Here is a 14,809-nt window from a genome sequence, read left to right on the forward strand (position 1 = left end):
TATATATATATATAATATGTATAGTCGCCAACAACACAATCATTTGAAAATAAAAATCACTCCATAACATCTGCATATTTTTTTCTTTCTCATGACACACTACAAGATCCCATTGTACAATGCACCAATGGGCTTTTGGAAACCACAAAAAAAATAACTAATAGAACAGACCTTTTTTTAACAAATACACCAATTTCATACCAGAACTGCAGAGAATTGTTACACCAGAAAGTACCATCTGCAAAAAAAGCAAGATATACATCAGAAAGACTGAACAAAACAAAGTGAAGATCATTTACAAGCTGGATTTGCAACATCCCATGTCGTTCGGGGCGTGATTTCTCTGCAGCGTGGTGGATGCCGGTGTGCTGGGCCTTGTACCCAGTGGTCGTAACCGTGCGGAGTGAATTTGTGGAGAGCCCGAGATCTTACCAAGTTGGTCTGACAGGTTTGAGGTATTTATGCTCTGTCCGTATCATGCAGTGGGCCCCCCAGGTGCGTGTCCTGGTGAGGGCGGTCAGGCACAGGTGTCGGTGTGCCTCCACCAGTGGTGGGAGCAGGGTGGTACCACTCTGCCTGTGTCCTCCTGATGGGTCAGGGGTGTGAGAACCTCCCTGAGGGCACCCGGGGGAAAGGTTGGATTTTGGGTTTACAGCAAAACAAGCACTTGCACCTTCTTCTAGCATCTGAAACCACCCCTGGGCCCAGCTGTGCCCTGACGTGAGGGACACGCCTGAACTTTTTGGACTTTGTGGCTATTGCTCCTGCCCATTGAAGAACCCAACACCAAGGGAAAGCACACGAGCTCCAAAATAGAGGCTGAACTCATGTGTGTCTCAGGCACTGCCATCTGGAGTGGGGTGGAGGACCCCACTGCCAACTCCCTCCCTGGGCACCGCCACTCAGCCATCAGCAAACCCAGGCAAGACCCAACCTGCAGCTTGGTCCCCTTCTCCTTACACACCTCTGGTAGATGGGATGTGGTGGGCTTGGGAGGGGGGTATGGCTTCCATCCACCACCACAGCGAGGACTGATGGCAGCCCATCTGCATCAGATGGTGCTGTGGCATCAAGTGCTGTCTCCTGGTGGTCCCAGGGACATGGTGCAGTCGTGCTGCCCCAGCGCTTCCCCAGGAGGGGGAAGGAGGATGGGTGAATGGGAACAAGAGCAGCCAAAGGGCTTCACTCAGTGCATGGATCCAATGGAGAGATTCCTACAGACGCCAAAGAGCAAGGGATCAAGCCCTCATCAAATTATATGGCATAACTAGAGCGAACATGACGACAGATGCTGGTACTGGTAACTGCTCTGTAGCAAGAGATTAAGGCTGCAAAAGGAATAACAGGCTTTGATTTGACAGGGTACTTAGGCATGAGTTTGTGGTTCATAAATACCATGTGGAAGCAGGACAAAGACGAGTACCTCGGATATGGTATAGTACAAGAGCTGGTAGGAAAATAGCATCGATCTTTCTCCCTGAAAATATAAAGCCAGATCTGCGAGGTGCCACCTCTCTTGGGTACTTCTAAGGCATCGAGGATGAGAGCAGCCAAGCATGGGTGAGAGGTGACCTCTGCCAGAGGCGCTCGGCACTGCCGGAAAGGCTTCCCGAGCTGGCCCATGAGCGGTGCGCACGTTGCGAACAGCTTTTTGGTGAGACAGACTTGGAATTTCTGCTTGTAGAAGCGTGGTAAGGACAGGCAGCAGGAGGGGATGTCAGAGCAAAGCTTACAAGTCCTGTTGTCAAATCTGCACTCCCATCCCGAAGCTCTCACAGAGACCAAATTTCCCTTGGCTTGCTCAGGGTGCTCCAAGTTAAGATCTGCAGAATTTTCTCCACTGGGAAAAGGACTGTAGTTTGTGACCATTTGGGACAGGAGCTGCAGGGAAACTTTTTCAGCCATGGGCAGAGCCTCTCCATTGAGTCCTTGAGCCACAGCAGCGATGGAGACAGGCACAGGTCCAGGCACCCTTTGCACCCCACAGAGGGGCCCAGACAGGCTCTGTGCTGTGTTTTGGGGTCCTGAGCCTCATCCAGTGAACCAAAGCATTAATGGTTCTCAGCATCACATGCTGGAAATCCTGCCTCATACCCCTGTCAATGTCAAATTGTCCCCTGGAATGCCAGCAGCAGCCGCTGGCACTGGGAGTTTGTCTGGACTGCTTCATGGAGTCCCACGGATAGATCCAGCCACAGCCTTTGGCAGCTGGGAGGAGGATGGGTGTCACTGTCTGATAGGTGCTTCCTTGGTTATTATTTATTCAAAATGATGCTCCTGTGTTGCAGTGTTTTAAACTAAGCACATTGGTGATGGGCTCCAGAACTGGACCTGCTGCTAATGGCTGACTCAGCAGTGCAGCTGCTGTCTGTGACAAGGGAGACAGTTTGTCCCCAAACCCCATCACTGCCAACGGGGCTGCAGGGACACTGGTGGTAGGGAACCCGATGGTACTGCTGGGGGTCATGGCCATGCTCGAGCCATACCGCAGGGTTTAACCATGAGAAACATCCACCTGCTGACCACCTCTGCCCTGCGAGCCACCATTGCTGTTTGGATTCAAACTGAAATATGGACACTTACAGAACAAGCAGTGTTTCAATGTTTTTCCACACAGCATCCACCAAGCCAGAATCAGAAACAGAGAAAACGGTACAAGGTGGAGATGGCAGCAGAGAGGGAGATTTCAGTAGCCAAGTCCTCTCTGCCTGCCACATGTGGTCCAGCCCTGCCAAGATGTGGCTGACTCACAGACGTTGCTATTTTGTGGGAACATGGACATGTCTCTGAAGCACCAAGGCCAGAGCAAGTGTTGAAATGTGTCCACCACTGAGGGAATTGCAACGTAGTCATTTTTGTAAAAGACACAATGTGGTGAAAACAGCACCCAGCCTCAGATCGGTGATGCTCAGAGAAACAGCATGTGGGCCTTGCTGACCATTGACACAAGGTGGGTTGAGCCAAGAATGTTGTGACCAGAAATGGGGCCAGGCTTCAAACTGCAGATTTGGGATGTTTTGCCATGCTGGGACTTCAAGGTTTGACTGAGACATGGACTAATTTTGAATCACAGTATTTGGGACACTTGGATTCAGGGTCAGGGGATGGACACAGAACAGGCCATGGAAACACTGTGTGATGGGACCAACATCCCTGGATCCACCTCCGAGCTATGGACTTGAAAGAGGTTTATCCATCTCTGTTTTGTACCTACCTACCCTGTCCCTCTGGCTCAGCTATTACTTCTAAGCTGGTTCAAAGAAGACAAACATACATGCTAAGAAAGTGCCAAAAATGTAAGAGTGGCATCTCACTGCCACAGCTGTTGGGTGGACGATCCCCAGAGACAACTTGTCTCATCTCTTCATGCAGCTCCTTCCATCTCTCAATGCCCTCCCAGTTTGGCACATCTCCCACTCTACCGCCTTCACCAGTATGGCCAGTGCCAGGAGATCAACTGGTGTTGGGGGATTGACTGGTATTTACCAGAGTGGGACCCAACCAGTAGAGCCAGGATGAGCCATAGGTGTGTTTGGTCAGGGTCAACGGCAATCGCAGAGCGTGTCCCGAGGACTGGAGGTGAGCAGGGTAGTGGTGGAGGGCCTGGGGAGGATGGGATGGGACGGGGGAGTCATGGGAACCCTTCCTGATTGGCCAGGCAGCGCGGTGCCCCACTGCCCACCCTGCTACTCAGGTGAGTAGTCCAACTCGTCGTTGGCGATGAGAGCCTCCGATGGCTGTTTGTGCCTGCCTTTGCTTTTCGACCTGCTACTTGTCCGATGGCTTTCCTTTGCTTCTGCCATTTGCTGGTACGAGAAGCCCTTGTCCTCAGAGGGACCCCAGCCCGGGTAGCCCTCACCCTCAGTAGCATAGGAGAAGCCATCATCCACAGAGAAGGGGTCAACGTCCACATCATAGCGCTGGTAGGTGCTCTGGTGGAGGGCCTCCTCCCGGGCGCTGATCTCCAGTGTGCTGTTCCACATCCCGTAGCCAAAGTAGATGAGCAGACCTGCAGTGGTTGAGAAGGAGAGAGTTGGACCCTGGCTGCCTGCACCAATCCTGTGACCTCAGCTAAAACATTACTAAAGATGTGTTGTGCCCCAAAATGGCACCTGCCCCATAAAAACCACATCAGTGTGGGTCTGTACCTGGACATCTAATTTCCAGTGGATCCTGGGATTAGCCTGCCACAGATGTGTGCATACAGCAACCCAGACTTCTTCACATGCCCAGACTGGCCATGGGGGACTGCTTGTGAGGTTAAATCCAGAGTCTGTGTGTCAGGGCTGTACATCTTTGCCAGCAAAACAAACAAGATGTCCCTCTCCCAGCAGACGAGCAGCTGTGGATGGGGCTGGTGACATCCATCACACCTTAATGGAGTGGCTTAATTGAGTCTGCCATTGGTGGCAGCTGAAGAGATGTTAGATGTACCCACAGGGGAAACTATTTAATCACAGCTGATTAAATTGATGCTTGGGAATCACTTTGCTTTCAGGTAGAAGGACTTTCCCTGGGTCTGCAGCTTCACCCATTGCCTCTGAGGGCCAAAAAAGCACTGAGCATGTCTTCTCCAGCCCAAAGGGTGCATGTGGCAGCTACTGCCTAACGGCCCAGTTTGGGACTAGGGGATTCTCAGAGGTGGAGCTTTGCTATGGGACTTCATTTGTGCAGGACTGATTCAGGGCAGCTGCCATCCTCACCTCAGTAAAAGAAAGAATGGAAAAATGGAGGAAAAATGTGGTAGCAGCCTCCCCACAAAGGATGGAAACCATTGGACTACTCTAAACTCTCTGAAACGCCAAAGGGAGATCCAAGGACTGTTCATGTTGTCATCTGCTTCTGCCAACTGCAGTCAAACATCTGCAAACATCAGGAGGCACCTGAGAAAAGCATGAAGGCTGGTGAGCCCAGTGTAGTGGCCTGTGCCTGCCCTTCCCTCCTTCAGGAGAGGTGATTCCTGCATTTATGGGAGGTGGCAGCTGACTTTGACCTTGGCACCAATTCTCATTTTCTTTCCCCACCCCTTTCTCCCTCTCAGCGCAGGACCATGAACCCTGCTCCCAATGGGGAGGGCTGCTGGTGGGATACTTGGCCAGGGATGGTCTTTTTGGGTGCTGTTACCACGCTCAGGGCCTGTTGTCTGCAACCAGGGCTCCTGTGGACTGCTGCAATGTATACGTTTACCCACAGGGTTTTTATTTTTCTGTAAAGAGTCCTTGGTCTTGATATTGTCTTGTTGCTTCAGTTCTCTATAATCCAGATGTGGAAGCCTTCAGGAGGAGCTATGAGAGCTGCTCTTTTTCCCCTGGGTTTGTGGAGTAAGTGGGTTGCAAGTAAAGCAAGGGAAGCTATAGACATGCCAGGCTCCTGGCTATGTGCCAGGAAGTCTAAATTTGGCGAAAAAAGGTCCACAACAAAGCCCGTGAGTGCCAAGATCCCCCTGCAACAAAGTTAAGGTCTTAGACCAAGAGAAGGAGATACAGTCCACAGATCCCTCGGCTCTATTTCACCCAGGGCTGCTGGAGCTGGGCAGCTCTGGGCTTTGGAAATATGGTACTGACATTTTGGTGTGGGCTGCTGAAGAGCTCAAGTGGGTGAAATAGCAAGAAAGCAGGCAGATTTCTGTAGGAAACCTGCCTGCGAGGCATTTTTCAGAACCCACCTACTTTGCATGAAAAGACTCATCAAAATAGTCACCTTTGCATGGAGCAGTTTACTTCCATCAAACTGACACTTTCTGGAGGTGTAATTTTTCATTTAGCTGTGGTCTGGGGGCTTGATTAACTGAGGTTTCTAAGAACTTCAGGATGACAAGGGGCAAAGGACTGGGTATGTCCCAGCTGAAGAAGCATCATCCTAAGCTCTCTAATTAGGGAAGTTATTTTTAACACCCTTTCAGAAGAGTGTCAGTTAAAAAATCAAAATAAATGAATCTGGGACTCACCCACAAAACACCAGACGGCAAATCGGATCCATGTGACTGTGGAGAGCTTCAGCATGAGATAGATATTCACCAGCATAGCAAAGGCAGGGACAAAGGGCAGACAAGGAGCCATATAGGGCAGCTTCTTGGGGTTTTCCGGCTGCTGCAAGATGACAAACACCAGCACAACTATAAGCAGGATCATCAGCACGACGAGGAGGACAGCCCACCAGCTCTGCTCGTAGATGTAGTCTGCCCCGAAAATGATGAAGGAGCAGAAGATGAACATCAGGACGAAGAGCAGGAGCACACAGGTGGTGACCGTGTGGCCAGTGGCCACGGTGGGGCGGTCCATTTTCCCCGGCAGTCCCAGGTGAATCCGCATCGTGTAGTAGCGAGGGCCGATCAACTTCTTCAGCTTGATGAGGTAGATGTTCTCAGACTCATCTGCCTCTATCCCTGAAGTCATGTCGACCGTGCCGTAATTGGGGTGATTCACGCTGTAGGTCGATTTATCAGATTTCCCAATTAGCATCTCGTTATCCCCCAGCGATGGCAGATTTTTTGCCCCGCACGTGTTGGTTGGTGGGCCAGCGAACTCTTCTCCTTCGCTCCCTGGGGAGCAAACTTCCTTCTCGCAGTCAGCCAGGATGCCCTCCTTCTTCTTGGTGTGCTCCTCAGAGAGGAATTTGACGAAGCCATCGATGTCGCTCTCAGGCTGGTACCGGAGGAGCAGGACGCAGACGGAGACCAGCGTGTAGGCGAGCAGTGTGCCGATGGACATCATCTCGATCAGGTCCCGCAGGCTGACCAGCAAGGAGAGCAGCGCTGCGAGGAATCCGGAGACGATACAAGCCACTACGGGAGTCTCAGTGTAAGAACTGATATGGGATAAAAATCTGGAGTGTGAAACAGTTGCAGAAAGTTAAAATTGCAGATGGCAGCAGTTTCCTGTTGCAGTAACTTACTTGTCTGGAGGTGCCAGGCTCAGAGCTGTAATCTCTTCAGCTCTTGCTGCTTTTTGGAACTTAGACTCCAGACAGCTGGGGACTGGAAGCACTGCTGAGGCTGGATCTGGAGTTAAAACTAGGTCTAACAAGCTCTGAAATGGGCACCCGGACACTTGCAAACAAGTGCCAAGATTTTATGCATATAAGCTGTTGTCCTTTGCAAGCAACTCTTGAATTAAATGCTTGTCCTCCTATAAGCTGAATCTCTCAGTACCAGCACCAAATGAGAAACTTTGGCGTATACTGCTCCTGACTTTTTCTCCCCAGGATTTTGCTTTGGTGTGTGCCCTATTCTGCAAGCTCTGAGTCTGTGCATGCCCACTCTCCCTGCGGTGACAGCACTGGGCTGTCGAGGCACAGGACAGCCCATGGTCCCTAGCACACCTCCCCTTTGGGTCCCAAGGGGGCAAAAGTAAATACCTGCATGGGCATAACTGACCTGAAGAGCAGCCCATCACCAGCCATGGCGTAAATGACTCTCGGCATTGGGAAGAGGGAGCCCAGCAAGCTGACAGTCAGGCCAGCTACAGACCCAATGGCAACAATGAACTTGGCTGCATAGAAGCCGTGGACCACAAACATCTCCATCAGCGGGGACTCAGTGTCGATGGTGTCGTACGGTACCATTAGTGTGAGGATGATGCTCACCTGAGGAAAGTAAGAGGAGCAGGAGGTGGGTCTCAGCAGCAGCTCCAGGGGCTGCTGAGGACTCACAGGGCATGGGGGCTGCTTCTCAAGGGTGGATAGCCAAAAAATTTTGAGTCTGATCGGGACTGCATCCCTATGTCCCTTGTAGAGGGAATGTAAAATGCTGGAGGTAAGGCCCGTATGCGCTTTGCTGTGGGGTGGCTAATGGAGGGGACGGCGGGGCCTTGGTCTCTGCCATATGAAGGTAAGAAGGAGATGCCATGAACCTCCCTGCGGTGGTGACGCAGGAGGCTGGTGAGGCTTTGTGGGGTCAGTAACACTTGCATCAGCCACGTTCCCGCGTGGGGACAGCACTGCTGGAGTCATGCAGTCTCAATGGGACAGACTCAAACCCCACATGGCATTGCCTGGGGGAACATTCTAGTCTTACCTGAGCCAAAGAGAAATTAGTTTTGAGGAAAGTCCACCATGCTGCAGGAGAGGCAGTGGGTGAGTTTCCTTGAAATGTTTGGAACAATATTTTTCCTCCTCCATGACTCATTTTTGCTCTTTGACAGGGAGTACAGACATGCACTTATGGGGGTGCAGTGCAGCTGGACACTGCTGCTGCCACATCTCTCGCATGGTCATCCCTGCCCATCCTTTCCCTCATTTGGCCCCTCTCCCACCTCTCCAGCAGAGGCAGTGCTGCTTTTCCCAAAAACATAGATGCTGCTACTCCTTCCACTTTGCTGCACTTCTAGATCCAAAAATAACTGTAGATGAGGATGAGGCATGGGGAAAAAAATCCACCTGCCACCATCTCCCTGCAGCCAGCAGAAGGATCTCAGCAGGGTGACATGAGCCTGGGGACAAACCAGGCTGGGGCCAAGGGGAGCCTCGGCAGGGCACTGCAGTCACATGGAAACACAGCTGATGTCTCAGATGCCAACAAAAAAAGGGCCCTTGTCTGAGGGTCAGACTGCCACCCTGGCTCATGAGAAGGGGAGCTTTGCAGATGCTCAGAAGTTATAAATATCTATCTATCTATCTATCTATTTATCTATCTATCTTTATTTTGTGTATATATATATACATACGTATAGCTAGTACTTACAGACACATATGCTGTCAAGCATGTGACAAGCGAGGCTGTGATGGCGTAGGGGATGGAGGTGTTGGGACTCTTCGCTTCTTCTCCTGTGGTAGCGATGATGTCGAAGCCGATGAAGGCATAGAAACACGTTGCGGCCCCTTTGAGGACCTGCAGGGAGGACCAAGCATCTCAGTGCTGGGAGAGAGGTTGGCACGAACCAGGGAGAGGGAACTAAGCAGAAATGAAGGATCCTAAGTTCTGCCTTGTCTGAGATAAAGAGTGAGAGGGGCAGACCAGGGGGTGCACATGCCGAGCTGAGTATTCCCATCTGGGGACTGACCCTGGCAACACCCAACAATCTGGTCAAGGGAAAAGAGCATCTGCAGCTCCCTTGTGGTGCACCACAAACCTTTGCCTGCGCAGTGCCCAAATCTGCAGAGAGATCTGGCAGTGACAGGGGAGACAATTAACCCACTTCAGGTTTGCTTTCGCGATACTCCACCCCAAATCCGTTTACATTAGTAGGGATCTAGGGCATGTTTACACATTCCATCTTAGCGAGATGTCTCATGTGGCAGCAAGATCTGCTCGCAGAGGAAGCAGAAGAGAGCAGCAACAGTCAGATGTGTGCCGCTTTCCAAACAACCTCTGTTTTCCTTGGAAGCTACAGACAGGTTAGGAGCACACGTTGGAGCACTTGGATGAGGAATTATTTGTACTGCTTGGTTATTGTTTTATCTGATTTTATAAAATATACAATATTAGCAAGGACATTTATAGGGAAGAAACACTGAAGCAGGCTGAAGCCTGTGTGGCTGTAAGGGGTGAGCTGATGTGCAGTTTTAAAACTTTCGGATGTATCTAACTAGCTGGGTACCACATGTCCATCACATCTCAGCTGTCGAGCAATGGAGCAGAGCGTAAAATTCACCTATTTCAGGGGACTACCTGAAATAAGCTTCTTAAATTATCCCCTATGCTCCTGGGGATCTCATGCTTGCGCTGTGGTGGATTTACTGTTACAATCTGGGAGACACACAACCTGCTGAAAATTATGGGAAGGCCCTATTGGTTTTAATGTGCTTTGGATATGTATCTTTTAAAACCACATATTTTTTGCCAGGAGATATGTGGAGAGTTGGATTAGAGCAAAACAGCTATTTTTTATTTGCTCTTTTAAAAAATACCTATTATATGACACAAAAAGCCAAGCACAATCGAAAGGTAAATATGACTTCTGTTCTCAAATGGGCCTCAGTGCTCTTCTTCTCACTGCTGTTCTCTGGCAGAGAGATATTGATTTGCTGAAGGGAGGTGCAGGGACTGTATGGGAGCTTGGGACACTTTCAGTAATCAAGGTTTTTGGTTTACTTTACTTTCTTGCTTATTTTTCTGCACAAACCCCCGAAGGAGTTGAGCAGTGTAAATCTGAGAAATTATCTTGGGGTTAGGCCAGCTGAGATATTTTCAGTCTCTCTTCATCCTTGGATAAAAACCAGTGCAAGCAAGCTAAAAAGGCCAAATATGTCCAAATTCTCGGTAAGCTTTGAGGGAACATCCATAAAATAAGTACTGGCAGGTGGCATTATGAAGTGCTCAAAACAAATGCTTGAGAACATTGTTGTTGAAAACCAGCCAACACAAGTATCTCCCCCTCCGCAGAGGCTGAGCCAGCTCTTCCTGAGCTCCCTGTCTCAGATGGCCACTGCATTTTGCTCTGCTGCCTGGCAATTAGTGGCATTTCCTCATGCGTACTTTCATCTGGAGTTTGGCTCTCCAAGAGGACATTTTAGAAAAGTCTGAGTTTATTCTAAGAGCCCACAGGATACAGGGGCAAAGCATTGCCGTACCCTTTGGGTTTGGTGGAGCGGAGAGGTCTGGATCCAAGCCTGCAGTGGTGGGAGCTGGAGGTCCCTGGCCAAAGCGCAGGTGGATTTGGCAGGGTTGAGATTTGGAGAGTGCAGTGGAAGTTGGGTGCATGCACCATGAGCAAAGCTGAGTGCGTGGAGAGCACCACTTAGGTACTACATGTCCCACCGTGCACCCAGGACTTACCCCCGGCCATCCAAACGGCAGGAATTGCCCTTCAGACCAGTTGTCACTTTTGATGTAGAAGAGACCAGCAATCATGATGAAGATCCAGACAGCCAGGTTAATGACGTTGAGCACATTATTCAGCCCCACCGAATTCTTCACCCCCATGGCCACGATGATGGTGACGATGACAGCAATGACCAGAGCGAGAAGGTCAGGGTATGATTCCTCTCCTTTCCCTGGGAAGGAGAAAAGAGGTGTGTGACTCTCCATCCATGGCTGTGGACAGCATCTCCAGAAACTCTGCAGGGGCTCTTAAAAATGTTTTTCAGACCCTGAGGCTTTGCAGGCCTCCTTGATCTCATTGCAAAGGTGGTCTTCAGATGCCCCTACCTCCACTAGCTAAAGCAGTTTAGTTAAGGAGATGAATACTGATGCCTCAAGACACTGTTAGGAGTTTTGGGAGGGCAGCAAACAAATGATCAGGTCTCAGTTTGCATAACACGTACTTGCCGAGTACTAATTAAAAACCAATCAAACATTAAGTTTTCATGACACAGGTACAGGACAGCTGGCTGTTTCACTTACTGGTAGGAACCATGGACTGTTGCTGGAGCTGCTGGTCATCCAGGACCATCACAGCCCTGCTTTTCTGCACAGCAGTATTGCAGATACCAACTTGGACTCTCTGACAAGACTCTGTGTGTGTCTTAATGTGACTGAGCAGAGTGCTTGCACTAGGTAAAGCTCTCTTGCACTGTCATTAGCTTCTGATATTTCACTAATTTTATTGGGTACTTATTCTGCTAAACGCCAGCTCACCCTGGAGGGGCTCAAAGTACTGTGTATCCCATCCTCCCCAATCCCATCTGTGAACCAGACTGCAAAGGCTAAGCACCCGAGGCAGATGGATAGTAAATAATGAATGAAGCTTAATATCCATGTCTGACTTCTGACGAACTTCCAATTACTTTTCAGGCCCTAAGTAACGCGGGTAGCATGACGCACCTAGCCCGTTCAGCGTCCCGACGCTGTTGATCATCCAGCGGCTGATGGTGTGGTTGGCCAGTGAGTCAAACATGCTGCTAAGGGCGCTGGCGCCTGCGGCCGTGCCTATCAGGTACTCCAGGATGAGGTTCCAGCCGATGAAGAATGCCACGAACTCCCCCACTGTCACGTAGCTGTAGGTGTAGGCAGAGCCTGTGGTCTTCGGGACCCGCACACCAAACTCAGCATAGCAAACACCTGTTCAGAAAAAATGCAAAGTAATGTAAGGGAAAAGAAAAATTGCCTTGGTCCCATGTGCCTGGAGGTACCAGGAGGTGCCCAAGGCTGTAATCAATATCAGAAGCTCAGAGACACCACAGTGGGCTATGGTGACCCAATCACTTGGCTTAAAAAGCTGTCCATTTTCCCATTAAAATCAAGCTGTGATGGATTTTTATATTTTGAGGACACACAGTTCAAACAACCCAGAGTTTTACAGCTTGTTGTAGAAAAGCCTTCTCACAGGTGTACCTTTGAAGTGAGACCCTCCAGCAGTGTGGTCCTTGGAACACTCTGTCCATGCAGTAGCTTTGATGGTGACAGTTAGATTTTCTTCCCCATCCAACAGTGACACCATAATATGATTTTTGCCAAGAATGTTTATCTCAAATGTTTTATTTGTGGTATCAATATACTGAGAAGCTGCCAGTGTTTTTGGCTGCAGAAAGCATCATAGCCCTGGGAAAGGTGGTTGCACTGAGACCTGTCAGAGGACAGTGGAGGTCAGAGATGGTCATGGCCATTGCATGGGATCCTGGACCAGTGTTGCTCAGTCTCATCCTAGAGCAAGATACCACAGGGGTGCTCACACAAGGCTACACCTCTCCCTGCTCCAACTGTGCAATCTCCAAATGCTTATCTTGTGTTATTGCTGTGCAGATCCAAGTCCAAGCACTGTCCCAGTCATACCTGCTCTCATTTGTACCCATGCAAGAGGAGTTTGAAGCCATCTTATACAGAGAATGTAAGCTATTTCAACACTTTAAAATGTTACATGTAAGTCTCATTCTGAAGAATAATTGCAAAACTAAGTTTGTAGAAGAAGAAAATAAAAGCAAAAAGAAGATATACAACTGGACTTGCTTGGGAGGATATTTCAGCGAACTTTAATACTTTCCAAACTCCTTGTGTGCTTACTAAGTCAGGACACTTTTTAGTAAAAACCTGACCCTGACACACTGCTGTCTTAAAATAACCATTCGCTTTTATCTAAAAGGAACGGATGGACTTAGTCATAAATTCCCCAAATATTAATCAGAACAAGTGCAGGAATGGGTGTACTGCATCCTGGGGCTGAACACTGATTAAAGACTCCAAAGACCCCAGTTCAGCTCGTATGGGTTAATGGGTTAGGGCTATTATTATCAGTGTGTAAACATGTAGTAATTATTGAGTTCTTTATCAACTACTTTTCTCTATTTAGAAGATAATAATTGCTTCAAAATTGCAATCAGTTCAGTATAGAGAGAGGAATGAATAATTTACAAAAACATTATGAGGTCGTTGCTCTCACTGTAAGTGCAGCTTTTACACAGTGCAAACACAGAATTACTGAATCCCTAAGCTGAATTTGGTGGTGCTTTGTTTCTTGGTGTCTTTATGTTCCATTCACTGTTTAACTTGCATGCACTACACTGGTAGTGGGATTCTTCAAAACTTGATTTCTGTAAAGCAGGGCCAACTCCAGCAGCAGGAAGACAGCCCTATCATCCAGCCCTACAGTCATTATTCAAAGCTGATGAAAAATGCATGGGCTCAGCAAAGGTAAGACATTCACAGATAACTACAGGCCTGAATGATTTATGAAACAGGTGCTCTGATGGGGACAAGTATCTAGTTTCTCTCTTTGATGGCCTTAAAATCATATAATCTTTCTTGGAGGCAGCTCTACTTTTAGTCAATGACAAGATAAGGCTTAAAGAGGATTGCTATTGATACAGAATTATAACGGCAAAGCAAAGATATTAATATGTATAAAACAGTTGAGTTTTCAGTTACTATAGACTTACTATACTAGGATCCCAAAATAGAAGAGTAATCTTTCACTATGCATTGCATACAGCAACACGTTGTGGGTATCTGCATTAGGTATCAGCATATATTAAGAAAACAATGTATTTTTATCATAGCATGTCCAGGGGACACGAGATGCAAGATCTGCCCTCCATCTCTGATAGCTGCTGGCTGTATTGGACGGCATTAATCAAATCACTTTGCTTTGTGGTGCTGCCTGTCCTCCATCAGAATGGGGTTCACAGCACTTCCCTTTCTGCTTAAAAAGGAAGATTATATCATCATTTATGAGGGTGAACATTTTATCAGGGTGCAGATAATATGTTTATTAGAGTGAGATTTTATCTCACTAACTCTGCTTCATCAGTGTGTTGTTGTCATTGTTGCTGTTGTTTTATTATTTTTTATTATTTATAGTAGTATTTTTATTATTATTGTAGTAGTAGTAGTAGTTATTGTTGTTGTTGTTATTATTATTATACTAAAACTGCATAATAAAACTATTCAGCCCCTCATCCCCCAGCACCTGGGGAGATGCAGCTCTCCCAGTGCCCTGGCATAGCCTGCCCAGCTCTGGAAGTGCAGGTAGAGGCTGGGCACACTCTCTCCACCACAGCTTTTTGGATTTGGAGACAGATTTCTTTTTTTCCTCCCAGTCAAGAGTGATTCCAAGTTTCTGTAGTAAACAAACCAACACAGTGGTTGTTTGGAAGAGTAGTCTTTTTACAGAAAACTATTTCTTTTCCTTGAATACCGGCTAGACTGTGTAATTGTCATGATGGTCATTACGCTGGTGTAATTATAGAGTTATTGACATTAATCAGGACATAAACACAGCTGAGTGGTTTGGTCCATGACATTGTCCCTTCCAATATCCCATCTACAAAACCTCATTTTCCAGATTTAATTGGCCTCTCCATTCTCTGGTTTGTCTTGTTTGGCAGAAGGAGGCGAGGTAGCCAGCAGCTTTCCATACAGTGCATGTACATGGGTTAGATATTTCTGTGTTAGTGGTGGCTTTGGCGCATGCTGGGGCTTCTGGCCCGGCCTTTTGTG

At 48.4% G+C, this 14,809-nt stretch overlaps 1 protein-coding gene across 1 annotated transcript in view; it reads right to left on the reverse strand.

Moving 5' to 3' along the window:
• Positions 1-3,686: 3,686 nt before the first annotated feature.
• SLC7A14 (solute carrier family 7, member 14) overlaps positions 3,687-14,809 on the reverse strand; it is a 14,791-nt gene continuing 3,668 nt past the window's right edge. The window contains exons 2-7 of the mRNA XM_010189800.1: positions 11,702-11,938; positions 10,715-10,932; positions 8,681-8,827; positions 7,376-7,584; positions 5,948-6,825; positions 3,687-4,009 (exon numbers count right to left, since the gene is read on the reverse strand). Coding sequence (XP_010188102.1) covers positions 3,687-4,009; positions 5,948-6,825; positions 7,376-7,584; positions 8,681-8,827; positions 10,715-10,932; positions 11,702-11,938 — 2,012 coding nt within the window. The remainder of the gene's footprint in view (positions 4,010-5,947; positions 6,826-7,375; positions 7,585-8,680; positions 8,828-10,714; positions 10,933-11,701; positions 11,939-14,809) is intronic.

The sequence above is a fragment of the Mesitornis unicolor genome, unplaced genomic scaffold (genome assembly GCF_000695765.1).
Source record: "Mesitornis unicolor isolate BGI_N332 unplaced genomic scaffold, ASM69576v1 scaffold13760, whole genome shotgun sequence".
Classification (NCBI taxonomy): Eukaryota; Metazoa; Chordata; class Aves; order Mesitornithiformes; family Mesitornithidae; genus Mesitornis; species Mesitornis unicolor.